The sequence below is a fragment of the Chiloscyllium plagiosum genome, chromosome 10, assembly GCF_004010195.1.
Source record: "Chiloscyllium plagiosum isolate BGI_BamShark_2017 chromosome 10, ASM401019v2, whole genome shotgun sequence".
In the NCBI taxonomy this organism is placed as follows: Eukaryota; Metazoa; Chordata; class Chondrichthyes; order Orectolobiformes; family Hemiscylliidae; genus Chiloscyllium; species Chiloscyllium plagiosum.
In genome coordinates this window covers 40,430,709-40,448,977 of record NC_057719.1, presented here as the reverse complement: position 1 = coordinate 40,448,977, position 18,269 = coordinate 40,430,709, and the positions used below count along the sequence as shown (strand labels likewise).

Sequence of the window (18,269 nt, the reverse complement as noted above, 5' to 3'; positions counted from 1 at the left end):
CTAATCATGTCCTAGTGAATAATAATTCCTCAAAATGAAAATATCATAAGCCGACCCAAATACATGACCTATTTTAGTGATTCAAATGTAGTTCACCACATACTAAAATCCAAACCAGTTACAAATCATGCAAGCAAACTATATCTACGTGACAGAGAAGTTTGAATGGAATTAGTTATGTTATCTATTAACTCTACAATTAAAGCAGTTACCAATACATATATGTGGAAAAATGAAGACCCCAAAACTGAAATTTGTGCATTTTCCTCCTCAAATCATTCAAAACATGCAACAAAAAATTCAAACTGGACAGTTTTCTTTCCCTACCTTTCCTCTGGTTACAACTCATCTTTGAAGCCCAGCTCAAACGAAGACTTTGGTAGTTTGTGTCTTCATCACAAACGAGATGACGAGTTAAACAGAAGTCTACCACTAATATTTTGAGGAAGAAAAACAATGTTGTTGGAACAAATAGTAATTAGATTGTTGGACAAACATAAGAACCCAACAGCTGGAGCAGGCCATATGCTTCAATATTCAATACAATTATGGCTGAACTTCAGTTTGAACATTTTCAACCTGTTCCCATATCCCTCAGTTCCAAGATACCACATCTCCGTGTACTTCTACCTTAAATATATTCAAAACTCGGAAGTAGAGGAAAATGAAGATTCATAAATATTTACAAGAAGAATTTTTTCATTTCAGCCAGAAAATGGCTAGAAGCTCATATTCTGATCGAAAGATCAAACTACTGAGGAATTAAAGCAAATTTAGATTAACTTTACCTTGCTCAAGAGGGTGGCCCTTCAGTAATATTCTCACCAAGGACAATACCAGGATTAGAAATTGCCATATTAAGAAAAAATAACCACAGTAGAAAATCTTTGAGTTAACAATTACTTTGGACTGCCTAATGTCTGCCTGAAGCATATCATAATGAATGCCAAATATGTTTTTCAGGTTGTGCTAAAAATAAGTTGAGTGTCTCCCATTTGGTGGCTTAAAGTTTAAGTTACATTCAATCAATAGTGTTGTGTGTACGTTGATACCGTAAATGCATCAAAGCAAATGTTTTGTACTATCCAGTTATTGGAAGTTCAGATTTATTGTTAGAAGTTCAGAATCCTTCAGATAGAATAGAATATCCTTCACTGTTATGTGTACTCAAGTACAGAGGTACAGGAGTACAATGAAGGTTTATAATGTTGCCTGTCATGGAGCCATGAGATACAAAAGTACCCAAGTACAAATCTTAGATACAACACATAGTTTGTCCGACCTCGCAAGCTGCTGACCACCTATGCCAGACCCCAGTCGAACAATTGTCCTTATTCCACTCCAGGCCTCCAGCCCACTCCATTCCAGCTCTCAGTCGCTCCACGCCTCCAGCCCAATCTGTTCATAAATCGAGCAATACATGTATTGCTGCTAAAATATGGAGATCAAAAGGGGACAGAGCACTCCAAATATAGCCGCATCAAAACCTGACAATTGTAGTTAACCTTCTTTATTCCTGTGAATAAATGAATCCAACTTTTGGCCACTTCCCCTGCTCAATCCTATGCTTCTTGTATTGAACTTGCATTAGGTCAGAAAAGTGTGTAAAATCTTTAAGTTACTCCACAAACACTATGAATCATTTGCAAAACAAAATTTAGTTTTTTTCCAGAATGATCCAGAAATAAATGCATTAATTAGGATGACAAATATAACCTCATCCTCCTCCAAAAAGTAAGATAGTTTCCACAATTAATTATTCTTTCCATTCTCAAATAAGAAACAGTCAGAGCAAGCAGGCTAAAAGACTTTTAGCTTCAGAGTGAAGAGACTGGTGAATCCTCATCTCAATCTTAAATTGTTTACCTTTTACTCTGAGGCTATACCCCTTACGTCAAAACTTCCCAGTTAGCGGAAACGTCCTATCCACATTCACCTTGTCACACCCTATAGAAACTTTGTATATTTTAATGTGCTCACCTCTTATTCTTGTCAATTTTCAAGAATATAGGTTGCTTTTCTTCCATCGCACCTCTTAAAGCAATTCCACCAGCCCAGTGGTTAGTTTGGGAACTCCCATTGTGCTCCTTCACCATATTTTGATAAGATGACCAAAACTATACATAACACTCCAGATGTGGTATTACCAAGATTCAGACTATATTAAGACATCTTTACCCCTGTACTGAAATCCCCTGTGTTAATGGCCAACATACAAATTGATTTCCGAATTGCTTCCTGCAGTTTCACGGTTGTATTTAGTCATGAACAAAGACATCCAGGTCTTTTTAGACATCAACACTTCCCAACCTCTTATCATTTAAGAAATAATCTGCCATTTTTTTTTCCACCTAAGTGGATAACTTCACACTTAATTGCATTATATTTTATCTGCCATGTTCTTGCCCAACCACTTCATCTGTCCAAATCCCTTTAAAACCTCCTTGCATTTGCCTCAACTCACATTCCTACCTCGTTCTGTTATCCACAAGCTTGGGTGTATCACAATAAACAGTTTATCAACAGCAATCTTTGAGCAACAAATATGAAGCATCATGTACTGTTAATAATACGAATACTGAAAGTGCTTCTTTCCTTCTTGCTCTCTCTCACTCAATCTCCCTCAAGTTAGCTAGTGAAAAGAAACTTGGCACACGAACTATTCACTGAGAATTCTAGGACATCTGCAGTTTCACCACTAAGAGAAAACAAGACAACAAATAAATAACTGGACTCAGGTCTTTTCATTTCTCAACCCAAGGGATAACTGTATTTGCTCTTATTATGTGCAGCAGATACCCTTCTTCCCAACTTCTTTTTTTAATGTTGATGGCCTGTTTTTCTCAGGTTTAATTGATAATAAAACTCCATACTCTTTCACTGAAGAAAACCTTGGAATTGCCTCTTCTTTATTGTTAATCTGATTAACTAAGTTCTTTTTAATATGCAGCTATCATACTTCAATTTAAATTAAGTATTTGTTCCACCTGACAGAGGGAATAAAGAGACCAGAGCAGATCATTCCTCACCTGGTCATAACACATTATTCAATCCCGCTAGTCCTACAGTGACTAACACATGAAACTGAAAATGATCTTGAAATGAAAACAACGTGAAGAAACTCAGCAGATCTGGCAGCATCTATGGGAAGGAAGCAGAATTATTGTTTAGAGTCCAGTGACTCTTCATGAAAAAGAATCTTCATGGGAGGATGAAGATGAAGAGTCTGACTCGGAACGTTAACTTTGCTTTCTTCCCATAGATGCTGCCAGACCTGCTGAGTTTCTCCAGCAATTTCTGTTAATGTTTCAGATCTCCCACAGCTGCATTGCTTAGTTTTATTTTATAATCTTCAGGTGGCTGCTTTTGAGGTCCTGGTTTTTCACTTCTTTCCGAAGTGTCTAAATCTGTTTTCAGGACCTCAACGCTCTGTCAATTCACATTGCTGTAACTAATGTCGACCATGAGCTTTGGTTATTCAAATTTCCGAGGATAATGTGTCACAGCAGCTCAATGGCATTGTGAGCCCTGGCACCAGGGAGGCAACCTACTCATCTATCATTCCATTTTGTTCCCCTAACAAACAAAATTATGTAGAGACAGAGTTATACAGCTTGGAAACAGACCTTTCAATCCAACTTGTCCATATTGACCAGGTTTCCCGAACTAAGCTAGCCCCATTTGCCTAGGTTTGGCCCATATACCTCTGAATCTTTCCCATTCATGTGCCTGTCAAAACATCTTAAATGTCGTAAGTGTACCTGCACCCATCACTTCCTCATAGTTCATTCCACATACGAACCACTATGTGCGAAAACGTTGCCCCTCAGGTCCCATTTAAATCTTTCTCCTCTTACCCTAAAATTATGTCCTCCAATTTTGAACTCCACAACCTGAGGAAAAAGGTCTTGCCGACTCAAACTATCTGTGCCCCTCAATGTTATAAATCTCTCTAAGGTCATCCCTCAACCTCCCACGTGCCATAGTAAAAAGTCCAAACTTATCTCCATAATTCAAACCCTCCATTCTTGGAAACATCCTGTAAATGTGCCCTTGGCATTCAGTTCCTTTTCTCAGGGGGTGGTAGTTGGGGTCCAACTCAATGTGTTTGTTGATAGAGTTCCGGTTGGAATGCATGCTTCTCGGAATTCTAGTCCAGGATTCTCTCAAGGTAAACTTGCAGATTGAGTCAGTAGTTAGGAAGACAAATGCAGTGATGTTATTTTGAAAGGACTTGAATACAAAAGCAGGGATGTGCTTTTGTCAGATCACATTTTGAGTATTGTGTGCAGTTTTGGGCCTCATAAATGAGAGGGTGTTCTAACTGAAGCATACAAAATATTGACTGGCCTGGACAGAATGGATGTTAGGAAGATATTTCATTGGTAGGAGTGACTAGGACCTGAGGACACTACCTTAAAGTAAAGCCAGGACCTTTCTCAATGGCGATAAGGTTGAAACTTCTTTAACCAGAGTGTGATGCTCTATGGAATTTATTGCCACAGAAGGCTGTGGAGGCCAGGTCATTGAGTATATTTAAGACTGAGATAGGTTCTTGAGTATGATGGGGATCAAGGATTATGGGGTAAAAAAATGGGAGAATGGGATTGAGAAACGTATTAGCCATGATTGAATGGCAGAGCAGACCCAATGGTCTGAATGGCCTAACTTCTGCTCCTATGTCTTACGGTCTAATTCAAGGTGGTTGTGAATAGTACTGCCCAAAGACAAATTCTTCCAGCTCTTACTGATCGATTCATATTGCATCCCTGACTTGGATTTTATCTGAATCCAGGACTAGTCTCTTTGCACTTCAAACTTCTGAATTTTCTCCCCATTTAGAAAATAGTCCATGCCTCTATTCTTCCTACCAAAGCGCATGACCTCAGACTTTTCTCACATTGTACTCCATCTGCCATTTCCACTCTCCTAACCTGTCCAAATCTTTCCGCAGCCTCCCCGTTTCCTCGATGCTATCTGTCCCCCACTATCAATCTTGTATCATCTGCAAATTTAGCCAAAAAGCCCTCAGTTCCTTCAGCTGGATCCTTAATGTATAAAATGATAAGTTTTGGTCCCAACACTGAGCCTTGTCAAGGTTTGAGCAGACTTGTAGCTCAGGTGGAGGTTTTGGATATAGGCTTGCTCGCTGAATTGGAAGGTTCATTTCCAGACGTTTTGTTACCCTACAAGGTAACATCTTCAGTGGGCCTCAGGCGAAGCAATGCTGAAAATTCCTGCTTTCTATTTATACGTTTGGGTTGGTGATGTCATTTCCTGTGGTGAAGACACTTCCTGTTCCTTTTCTCAGGGGGTGGTAGTTGGGGTCCAACTCAATGTGTTTGTTGATAGAGTTCCGGTTGGAATGCATGCTTCTCGGAATTCTCGTGCATGTCTTTGTTTGGCTTGTCCTAGGATGGATGTGTTGTCCCAGTCGAAGTGGTGTCCTTCCTCATCTGTATGTGTGGATACTAGTGAGAGGGTCATGGCTTTCCACAAAAAGACTACTATATTTCCAGCATCATTTCCCAGGGCCCAATGTCCACTTTTGCCTCTTTTGCCCTTTACAGATCTGAAGAAACTCAATCAGTCTTCCTTTACATTATCGTCTAGCTTACCAGCAAATTTAATCCTTTCTCTACTTATCTTTTTTTTTGTTATCCTCTTGTTGGTCTTTGCAAGCTTCCAAGCTGGCATCCCACTGCCCTTTGCCACATTACATTCTTTCTCTTTTGCTTTTATGCTATCCCAGCCTTCCCTAGTCAGCCATGGTTGCCTCATCCTCCCTATACCATACTACTTTTTCCTCGGGCTGAATCTCTGCTGTGTCTCCTGAATTACTCCCAGAAACTTCTGCCATTGCTGTTCCACTGTCTTTCCTGCTAGGCTCCTCTCCAAGTTAATTTTACTCAGCCCTTCCCTAATGCCTCTGTAGTTGCCTTTATTCAACTGTAATACTGTTACCTCTGATCTTATCTTCTCCCTCTCAAATTACAGAGTAAATTCAATCATGTTATGATCATTTCTCCTAAGGGTTCCTTCACTTTAAACTCCCTCATCAAGTCTGCCTCATCGAATAACACAAAATCCAGTATTGCCTGTTGCCTAGGGGCTTCACCACTAGCTGCTCCAAAAACAAAAAAAATCTCAGACATTCCACAAATTGCTTTCCTTGCAATCCACTACCAACCTGAATTAATAGAATCCTAGCTAAAAACAAAGGGCTGGCACAGCATCTCAGTGGTTAGCACTGCTGCAGCACAGTGCCAGGGACCTGGATTTGATTGCAGCCTCGGGTAGCTGTCTGTGTAGAGCCTACATACTCTCCCTGCGTCTGCGTGCGTTTCCTCCAGTATCCTTCCACAGCCCAAAGATGTGCAGATTACGTGGATTGGTCATGTTAAATAGCCCATAACGTCCAAGGATGTGCAGGCTAGGTCGGTTATGCATGGGAAAGGCAGGGACAGGGCAGGGGGGATGGGTTTGGGTGGGATGCTCTTCGGAGGTTGGTATGGACTCAATGGACTGAACGGCCTGCTTCCACACTGTTGGGGTTCAATGGATTTTATGAGTACAGTTTAATTTTGATTTAGAATTTAATGTCACATACTCAAGTTTACAGGAGTACAGTGAAAAGCCACGCATAGTGCTGCCTTAGGTACAAGTAACTGGGTACAAAAACTTAAGAACAAAAGGAATAAGGAACAAAGTTAAAAGTTAAACATTACAGTCCCTCTTGGTATTCAGTCTTTAAGTGCTTGGCCATGGTGAGACTGCACTTCCTACAAGGGCTCGATCTCCTCCGCTTTGACACACACTCTCTTTGTGGTGAAAGTTCACTGATTTCCTCAGTCTTGCAGCTCACATCCAACAGCCCCAGTCTCCCAGCCTTCCTTTGTTCACATGTGCTCAAGGACAATTAATATCGATCATTAATCTTCACATAATTACAATGTAATTGACGAGATATTAATGCCTAGTACACCTGGAAGTATGTAGCAGGCATCAGAACTGTTTTTTGATGACGACTTGGGAAACGCAGCAGTCAGTTGTGTGGGGCAAGATCTGGCATGATAAATATACCCCAAACTGTCTTGAGATGATATGCGGAGTATAGTGTGGTATTGGCTTCTTTATTGAAGGGAGGATGTGAGTGTGTTGACAGCAGTTCAAAGAAGAGACACAGGACATGTGGAAGGGGCAGTTTGCCTACAGTCGCATTTCATTCACGGTTGCCATTTGCCTCGGTTTAGCTCACTCTGTTGAACGTGTGCCCCTTTGAGATGGGAGCAGAACAAATTTTAAAGGAAGTGGCAAGTGTTCAAATGAGGTCACCCTCCCTCTGATATTCGAGCCTTTAGTTTGAGGGGAGAGACTGAGAGAAGCCAGGATCGTTCTCTTGGAAAGGTGGGATTGAATCGCGGTGCTTAGAATCACAACATAGGGATTCAATCGAGTAGGTGAGGATGGAAATCTTCCCAGTGGCAGGAGAGTGGGGTGCACAGAGAGGGATGACTTATCAAGGGAAACAGGTTAAAGAACCAGAGGGGAGACAAATTGAGGGAATGGGATAAAGAGCCAGAGAAGGGAGTCGGATCGAGGGGAACAGGCTAAAGAACATTACAACATTTAAAAGGCATCTAGATGGGTAAGTGAATAGGAAGGATTTAGAGGAATATGGGCCAAATGCTAGGAAACGGGACTAGATCAGCAAGTTTTGAAAGATCTGTAGCTCAGGATGAAGTTTTGGATGTAGGTTTGCTCGCTGAGCTGGAAGGTTCATATGACCAAAGGGTTTGTTTCGGTGCTGTAAGCTCTACTGACTAAATTTCTCCTGCACCCTTTCCAATTAATAATGTCATTCCTATAGCATGGTGACCAGAACTTTACAGTATGCCAAAAGTGGATTCACCAACATCCTGCACAACCGCAACATGACATAGAATATAGAATTGAACAGCATAGGAATTGTCCCTTCGGCCCACATTGTTGTGCCAAGCATGATGCCAAATTAAACTAATTCCTTCTGCCTCTTCTTGGACCATATCCCTCCATTCCCTGCATACTCATGTGCTTACGTAAAAGCCCCTTCAATGACTCTTTTGTATGTGCCTCCATCACAACCCCGGCAGCATACTCCACACTCTGACCAATCTGTGTAAAAAAAAACTTTCCCTCACATTCCCTTTGTACTTTCCCCCTTCTCACCTTAATGCATGCCTCCTAGCTTTAGACATTTCAACTCTGGAGGGTGGGGGGGCGTACAAGATCCTGAATGTCAACCCTATCTCTGCACCTCAAATCTTATAGACTTCTATCAAGTCTCCTCTCAGCCATCGCTGCTCCAGAGAAAACACCCAAGTTTTTCAGCCTCTCCTTATAGTTCATACTGTCTAATCCAGGCAGCATCCTGATAAGCCTCTTCTGCACCTTCTCCAAAACCTCGCATCCTTCCTGTAATGTGGCAACCAGACTTGAATGCAATACTAACAGTCTGGCCTCATCCAAAAGTTCTTAAAGCTGCAACATGATATCTTGACTGTTGTACTCAATTCCCGAACCAATAAAGACATGCATGCCATACATCAGCTTTACCACCCTATCCACTTGTGTGGCTAGGTTCAGGGAGTTACGGACTTGAACCCAAAGATCCCTCTACACAACAAAGCTGTTCAGGGTCCTGCCATCAACTGTGTACTTTCCTTTAACATTTGATCTCGAAAAGTGCAGCACCTCAGATTTACCCACATTATACTGCATCTGCCATATCTGCAACTGATCTATGTCCCGCTGTATCCGTTGACAACCTTCTATACTAGCCATAACTCCACAAATCTTTGTCATCTGCAAACTTACGAACTCACCAATCTACATTTTCATCCAAGTCATTTATATACATCACAAACAGCAGAGGTCCCAGTATGGATCCATGCAGAACACCACTAATTAAGGACCTCCAATCCCTATACTCAATGGGCCTGGGCGATGTAGGCAAGCATGCCAAATGCCTGCCTACCTGTGATGCAACTTTCAAGGAACTATGCACCTGCACCCTTTGGTATCTGTTCGACGACATTCCCCAGGACCCTACAATTAACATTAATTTCCCATCACTAATCTTCTTTTTCCCTTTCTGTTCAGCTAAGCCACCTCTGCTGCCACGGACTTGGTACGGAACCACCATCTTCATCAGTATCCAAAAGAAAAACCAGTTAGCATGCACGAGTAACTCAAAGGACTCCTGTATTAGCTACTTAATTCCCTCAGACTACCCAATTGTCACCTGTTCCCACTTTCTCTGCAAGCTCCAAACCGCCTCCTTAGCAGTGCTGTCTGTCTAAGTCTTTGCTTCACAAAAGCAAAGTGACTCTAGTTGCTACTCAAGTTTCAAACTCCAGAGCTCAATCTTTTACAGCTGGAGAAATGTCTGCTGATATGTTTGGTAAGGTTATGTGGGGTGTCCATTACTTCCCACATATCACAGGAGTCAAATTATACTCAAATGAGCTGGCTAACTGGAACTGAACTTGATTAATTACTTGTTGTGAGCAGAATAGCTTACCAGTTACTCATCAATCAGTATCTTTCCCGATCATTGCCTTTCATCTCACCTAATCAAATTCCCAGCTCCACTCTATGGAAGTGGCAGACTAATGGATTTATACTATCCGAGACTCAGGTGATCAGCTCTGCTACAGCCGAAGAAAACACCATCATCTAGCTACCTTTTTAACTTTCGTTACTGAAAGTTAAACCAAAACAGTCAATTTTACTTAAATGATATATGAAAACAAGATGATATTTTTCCAAGAGTTTCACCTTGAAGATTCCCCTCACTCACCCATCTCCTTGCTTTACTTTGTCCAGCTGCTCTCCAAATTCAAACAAGCATTCTTGCAATTGTCATTTTACAAGCTTATTACGCAACTTGAATAGCAAAATGGTAATAGGTTAGTTATAAACAGTGAATATTATCTTAAGTAGGACAAAATAACAAAGGCTTACCATATTTAACATCTGAAACTGTGACAGAGCTCTCAGCGATATTTGTTGACAAAATAATCTATTTTTAAGGGAAACAGAATCAATAACAACTAATATGAAATATTAAAATGAACAAATTACAAAGTCCTTACTTCTATGCCATTCTTGAGACATAAAATAACCAAGCACAAAAAAGGCACTATATGAGAAAATAAATTTGATGCATAATAGAACAATGATTTGATTTTAAATCCACAATACATCTCAGAGTCTATTCTTGTGAAGAAAATAACAATAGCTGTGATGTTTAATGAAGTAAAGCATCCCAAAGCACAAAGTGGACTACCAAATAAAATTCAACACCAAAACGTATCAGGAGACAACAGGGCAGAGGATCAAAAACATAAGGCAAAGTATCGGTTTTAAGGGGTTTCTGAAAGCAGAAAAAGGGGGAGGGATGGAGAAAGTTTTACAGAGAGAGATTCAGAGCATACATCCTTGAAAACTGATGTTGACCATTGCCAACAGTGTTGCATTAAAATCAGGAAGGCAAAAGACCAGAACTGAGGAGCCCAGCTATCTCAGAGGAGGTAACAGAGATAAAGAAAGAAAAGCCTATGGGAGGCTTTGAAAACAAGATGAAATTTTAAAAATTGAGGCATAACTCAACTGAAACCCAAAGCAGGTCAGTTATCACAAAGGTGAAGTTTATGGGTGTAGGAGATGGGACGCAACCTAGCAGCAGACTGGAATAATCAGGTCCAGAGCTAATGAAAGCAAATAAGTCTGCCATTTCAGCAAGCACTACAGAGGAATTTTTCAGGACTCTACTCCAAGACCCTCTCTACAAATGACCCATGGTAATCTTACAATGATTCTGTAATCTACCCATTACCTCTGAAGTTAATGCAGTGAACACACAGACGAAGGGGCCAACTACTTAATCCACATATCAGGATATTGCAATACATGTATAAAGTAGTAAAGCTGGCAACATCTACATGATGTATGTGATGACATGCATCTGGAAAATACCTGAAGCAGTTTTAAAACAGTTAATAACTTTCTATCTTTTGGTTTATTTCAATGGTGTAAAAAATTGCAAGAAAATTAGCAACTCTGCTAATTGCTGTACATTCCCCTTGCCATATCGGCAAGACCTACTTTCTGCAGGACTGACTGAACAGCAGTTTAGGCACAATTCAGAGTCATAGTTTCCAAACTGTTCTAACACACCTCAGATTTCACCAGGATTTGTTCCTATGACGTGCACAGTGCACCTCAAGCAAACCAGAACTTCAGAAAATGCATTTTCATGTCACTCTTAAGAATAAGATGTCTATCCACATTTTGTGATTGATCTACAAGTACCTTCATTTAGCAAGATTGACCAGCAGTTCATTATCTGAACTGAACATATTTATGGACCTCCACTGCTGTTGACTTATTTAACAATGAGAAGCTATTTTTATTCAAAATTCAGTACATTACTGCAATGTTTACCAGAAGAAACTTAACTAAAAAAAACACATCTTGCTATTGCATTAGAAAAGCTTAAGATGATTGCTAAACTCCTAATGAGTCACAAAAGCAAGTCAAGTATCACTGGAGAATTATTCAAATGGAGTGTTTTACAAGCACTTTCTATGATACTCTCACCTTTCTATAGCCAGGCACAGGGGTCAGGAACGCATTACTTTGTTCTTCTAAGGTCACACTTGAATGTAGTGGATATACATGTAGCCTACAATTAAAACGTCATTTTTAGTTTTTTTTAATTGATAAGAATGCATTCTAAAAAAGGTTCTTAATTTTGGTACAGTCATACTTTTGAATTAAGCAATTAATAAAGTTTCAGTACTCATAGCTAGTTTATACTTATTGCAGAAATTTGCAACAGCAGAATCTCAATATGTTGACAGGTGATTGGGAGACCATCTGATATTGTTCGCCCCTTCCTGGGCCTCTCCATCTCCATCAACGGTGACCGACTCAACACTGACATTTTCTACAAACCCAACAACTCCCACAGCTACCTGGATTACACCTCTTCCCACCCTGCCTCCTACAAAAATGTTATCCCTTATTCCCAATTCCTCCGCCTCCTTCGCATCTGCTCCCAGGAAGACCAGTTCCAACACAGAACACACCAGATTGCCCTCTTCTACAAAGACCACAATTTCCCCTCCCACATGGTTGATGATGCCCTCTAGCATATCTCATCTATTTCCCGCAAGTCCGCCCTTGAACCCTACTCCCCCAACCGCAACAAGGACAGAATGCCCCGGTCCTCACCTTCCAACCACCAACATCCAGATACATCGCATCATCCTCCGCCATTTCCACCACCTACAAACGGACCCCACCACCAGAGATATATTTCCCTCCCCACCCCTATTTGCTTTCCATAAAGACCGTTCCGTCCGCGAGCACTTGTAAGGTCCACGCCCCCTAACAATCCACCTTCTCCACCCAATACCTTCCCCTGCCACCGCAGGAATTGCAAAACCTGCACTCACACCTCCCCCCTCACCTCCGTCCAAGGCCCCAAAGGATCCTTCCACATCCAAAGTTTCACCTGCACTTCCACACGTCATTTATTGTATCCGTTGCTCCCGATGCGGTCTCCTCTACATTGGGGAGACAGGGTGCCTACTTGCAGAGCGCTTCAAAGAAAATCTCCGGGACACCCGCACCAATTAACCCCACCGCCCCGTGGTCGAACACTTCAACTCCCCCACCCACCCAGCCAAGGACATGAGGTAAATTCCCGGAATGGAGGGACTACCTTACGCTGAAAGATTAGAGCGACTGGGCTTGTATACACTTGAGTTTAGAAGGCTGACAGGGGATCTGATTGAGACATAAGATTATTAAAGGATTGGACACTCTGGAGACAGGAAGCATGTTTCCGCTGATGGGTGAATCCCGAACCAGAGGACATAGTTTAAAAATAAGGGGTAGGCCACTTAGAACAGAGTTGAGGAGAAACTTCTTCATCCAGAGAGTTGTGGGTGTATGGAATGCTCTGTCCCAGAAGGCTGTTGAGGCCAAGTCGCTGGATACATTCAAGAAAGAGTTGCATAAGAATAGCGGAATCAAAGGTTATGGGGACAAGGCACGAACAGGACACTGATTGAGGATGATCAGCCATGATCATAATGAATGGTGGTGCTGGCTCGAAGGGCAGATTGGCCTACTCCTGCACCTATTGTCTACTTACATGCAGGTCCTGGGCCTCCTCCATTGCCACTCCCTTACCACCCAATGCCTGGAGGAAGAAAGCTTCATCTTCTGCCTTGGGACCTTCCGACCCCCTGGCATCAATGTTGATTTCACCAGTTTCCTCATTTCCCCGCTCCCCACCTTACCAGAGTTCCAATCTTCCAACTCGGCACCACCCTCATGACCTATCCTACCTTTCCATCTTCCTTCCCACCTAGCCGCTCCACCCTTCACTCTGTCCTATCACCATTACCCCACCTCCGTCCACCTATTGCACTGTCAGCTACCTTCTCCCCAGCCCCACCACCCTTCGATTTATCTCTCTCTATCCCGGAGCTTCATTCCTGATGAAAAGCTTTTGCCCAACACGTCGATTTTCTTGCTCCTTGGATGCTGCCTAGCCTACTGTGCTTTTCCAGTAGCACACTCTTGACTCTAATCTCCAGTATCTGCAGTACTCACTTTTGCCTAGGTGATGGGGAGATCTCTATTTTACCCATTAAAAAGATTAAAATATAATGTAAGTGTAGCTAAATTTTCAACAATGCGACAAAAGATCTACAAACTGTTGTTTGTTTACTGATATAGTAAGGTACTACAGAATGAGCCAGGGTTGAAATTAGAGCTTCTAACTGCTTTTCAGGTAGCACAAACAAGATGAGCAGAGATGCCTCAACCAATGTTGAAAATTTCCTATCTCAGCAACTAAATTTCACATGACTTTGGCTATTGCAACAAGACTTTTGGAGTATAATTTGCTGTAAGGCTTTGTGAGGTTTCTTGCCATTTGTTAACACACACTATACAGTAACTATTTACACCTGACCCAATGGCATCCATCTGATTCTATCCCTATCTTACCACACACAGTTCATAGAACTTGTCGCTCTAGTGGATATCGATTTAAATGACCAGTACCTCTTGCACCTCTGCCATCTTAATGGTCATGATGCATCCAGATGTGCCCTGGCATTTCTAAGCTGGCCTGCTCAGTCAAGAACATTTTCTGAGAACAGGAAGATGGCACCATGATCCTCTGATAGGCACAGGTGGTTAGTGCAGAAGAGAGGGGCTCTCTTGCTGTAAGAGCCACGCCACTAGACCTGGCAATCTAGTCTGAGGTTACCATCCAAGTCAGTGCCATCTGTGTACCAGGGTTCTATCTGCTATTGCATACACCTCCCAAGATTCGGTCTCTGAAATACCTACCATTCCTTACTTCTTCCCTCAATTGCTCTCAACATTGCTAACCTCCCACACCACAAATCCTGACTGGCCTCTGTCTGAATATTCATTCCCTCAAAATACCTCACCTTTGTGCTAGATTTAAAAGCAGTTTAACCCACTTTCATTTCACCTATCCTTCCTTTTCTTTTATTACTGGAGAAAACAGTCCACAGCAGGGCAGAAACAGCCAGAAGGGGTGCCCAACTTGAGGCTCACTAATCATCTACAAGGAAAGAACTCTGGCTTTCGTGAGACCGCAAATCCCAAAGTAACTCCACCGATAGGGTCACTCATTGCACACCATTTCTAACTACTGGCTACAATGCTTTTGTTTGAATTGCACACACCACCAGCATCGCCACCACCAATGTAGTGAAACGGCCCAATCCCAAAGAAGCTACCTCTTCGACCTCAGGTACTGCAGTGGTAATACAAAGGCATCCAAACAGCAACACACTGGTTGGAATTTCAGCTTTACAAACAGAGTGCATAATCTCATTACAACAGCTCAGCAGCTGGCCAAGGAAGAAATGTCCCAGGCCGCTGGTATTTGGAGGACTACTCAGTCCCAGGTAGGTGAGAAGCCCATAGTATCAGCCATCAGGAACCTTATCCACATGCAAAAGGAGGAACAGGACCAGGCAGGGATGTGAAATACAATGGCCCACATTGTTCAAGCCACAGCAGCGTAGATATGTGATACAGTCATGCAATACCCGACTGCCTCCAGGAACAGGTTGGCAGCTGCCATGGAGAACCAGATCCAGCACCTCCAGATCTCCTGGAGAGGTACACACACATTTGCGATTTCCTGCCCCAGACATTGGTTCTGAAGACCAAAGATATGCGTCAATGCGGGGGTCCTGGCAAGCACTTCAAGTGCTCCTCCCTCACAAGGAGGGAGTGCAGTGCAAAGGAAGCAATCAGCCAGAGAGGGTACCATACACAGGCCCCTCAGAAGTCTCTACTCAGGACACATTTTATGTAATTGGGTTCTTTATCTTGCCTGTGCCCTTGCAACTCTTAGAAGTTCACACCGAGGAGAGTCTAACTTATCTGATAAGACAGCCTTAGACATGTCTGGGCTAGCAGACATAAACCTCCTAAGCCAATAGACTCAACGGCTAAGCAAGCTCTCTCAACCTCAGTTGTAGAATCAGGAAGTAGGTAGCTAAGTTGTAATGGGAAGGAAGAAAGAGAGAACATGCAGAAGACACTTGGGTTGCATGGATGACCATGGACTGCATATTATTTGACGTTTTGTCTCAAAATAGCACTGGTTTACATTTGGCTGTTTGTCTTTCCACAGCCCTGAATGTAACTGTGCCAACATCATGCATTACTTTATGGTCACATAGGATGTAACACAGATTGATATTTGTGTTGGCAGCCTGCTGCAGCATCGATGAACAAGAGAAACACAGTATTTACAGGGTAATGGGTCTTAGAGAAACCACTGCCCTCTTCCTAGACCATCCCTATTCCTTCCCTGTCTCCAAATAGTATGAATGAGTCAGTGATATCTGTGACAGGAAGGTGCACAGCATATTGGAGGCCAATGTATTAGGGAAACCACTGGTCTATACAGTGTAATACTGCTTCTCTTTACAGTGGGCCTTACAGCTCCATTACACACAGGTCAAGTATCCCCAACAATTCAGAATGTGTTCACTGCCATTTGCTTCCCCAATGTACAATCTTTGATATCCAACATGATGCAATGGGACAATGAGCAACTTTTGACCAGCAGCTTCCAAACGTCAGCCTCTATGTGTCGTTAAACCCTCAACAATCCAAGTCCCCTTCTTATAAATGCAATGGGCTTCACACTTCCCCAGGGTCATACCCAACTCTTCCACATGAGCCCACACTGCACAATTTTCCCCCAGCTACTGGCATGAGGAGACCATACCAGGTGTGGTCATGCATTCTTCCACCTGGAAGCTCATGACATGGATGAATCTCCCATGGGGCCTGCCTTGTCTCCCCCACCCGTCATCCCCTTAGTCTCTCTAGACAGGCGATATAGACACCATGAGCGACCTAAGCAAACAGCAAGTGCCCAAACCCCTGACTGATGACTGTACATTGCCTTGACCACATTAACCCTATCCCACAGTCTTACTGCTATAGAGCCTTGGAACTGACTGACCCACTCCCAGACTGCAGAAGTACCAACTCCCTGACCAATAACACTCCAACCAGATGCCAGTCTGCGGCCAATCTGCTGGAGTGGAATCAGAGGATGCCATTGACTTACTGTAATGGGAATCCATTACAGGCCATTGCATAGACTTTGCTGAGACCTGCATCCGCACTAAGCAGGCTGCCATGTCCCAAAGTCCAATAGAAGTAGTGTGTTTGCCATACAAACTGCAATTACATGCTCCAGATGCCAAACAGCACTGCCATACAGCAAGATGCAAACACCTTGACTGAGGACAGCTAACCAGCAAGCTAAGTAGCCAAGTCATATGATCGTTCTATCTAGCACAACATGATGGTAGGACTATCCAGGTAGGTGTGAAATGTGCAAGTGCTACAGCCTGGTCCAATCCATGAATTGGTTGCCTGGCCCTGCTTGCAAAGTGGGAAAAAGTGAGGACTACAGATGCTGGAGATCAGGGCTGAAAATGTGTTGCTGGAAAAGTGCAGCAGGTCAGGCAGCATCCAAGGAGCAGGAGAATCAACGTTTCGGGCATGAGCCCTTCTTCAGGAATGAGGAAAGTGTGCCCAGCAGTCTAAGAAAAAAGGTAGGGAGGAGGGACTTGGGGGAGGGGCGTTGGAAATGCAATAGTTGGAAGGAAGTCAAGGTGAGGGTGATAGGCCGGAGTGGGGGTGGGGGCAGAGAGGTCAGGTGGGAGGGGGAGTTGAAGTGTTGAGCCACGGGGTGGTTGGGTTGGTTGGTCCGGGTGTCCCAGAGAGGCCGCCTACTTGCGGATATATTGGGGAGACAGGCCGCCTACTTGCGGACTACCACCCCACCAACCTCCATATACATCGTATCATCCGTCGTCATTTATGCCACCTCCAAACTGACCACACCACCAGGGATTTCAGCCCTGCTTGCAAAGTGCCCAGGAAGCTGCCTTTCAATACAATTTGCTAGTGCACCCTACAAATGAAGTCTTCCCAAGCAGCCTGCAAGTGTATGAGAGATCACAAGATGGTCATGACAGGTTGACAAATGGCAATTTCCATGGATAACAGGAGATTTGTCTGTGTGTTTCTGGGCCATGGTGATGGTGCTTAGTCTAAAACAACATAGAGGTTCTTCAGAGCAAGGGGCAAGCTTCAGAGCTGAGGGTCAAGTACCCCCTCTGATGTATATATCTGAATTTCTTCATGTCCAGTTAGTTTGCAAGTTATTGCTATGATCCCTAAAGTTGCTCTCATGTTCTTTTTACATTTAAAACCTGGAAGAGATTTTCCCATGTATTCTCTTCACTTTCACAATATTGTTTTAAATTCTTCCTTGTACTTTTTATACTCCTTCATGAACTGTACAAGATTGAGACCTGGGTATCTGCCATAAGCTCTTACTTTCTTAATTCTAACCTTTATGGTACTTGACATTCAGGGTTCTCTGATCTTGGTCCCATTCTTATTTTTTTTGAAAGAGTGCCTTGCACTCTCGCTATTTTTTCCTTGAATGCCTCCCACTGCTGTGATACAGTTTCATTTACAAGTAGCTGCTGACAGTCCATTTGAGTAAAATCATAAGTCACCTTAGTAAAATTAACCTCTGCTCAGTTTAGACCTTGAATTTTAGGCCCATCTTTATCCTTTTCCATAACTATCAATTTAAGTGAATAATGGTCACTCATCTGCAA

General features: G+C 42.7%; 1 protein-coding gene across 1 annotated transcript in view; it reads right to left on the bottom strand.

The window, feature by feature from the left end:
- tdrd9 (tudor domain containing 9) overlaps positions 1 to 18,269 on the bottom strand; it is a 143,306-nt gene that overhangs the window by 60,873 nt on the left and 64,164 nt on the right. The window contains exons 11-13 of the mRNA XM_043697529.1: positions 11,644 to 11,728; positions 10,006 to 10,063; positions 328 to 432 (exon numbers count right to left, since the gene is read on the bottom strand). Of these exons, the coding sequence (XP_043553464.1) occupies positions 328 to 432; positions 10,006 to 10,063; positions 11,644 to 11,728 (248 nt within the window). The remainder of the gene's footprint in view (positions 1 to 327; positions 433 to 10,005; positions 10,064 to 11,643; positions 11,729 to 18,269) is intronic.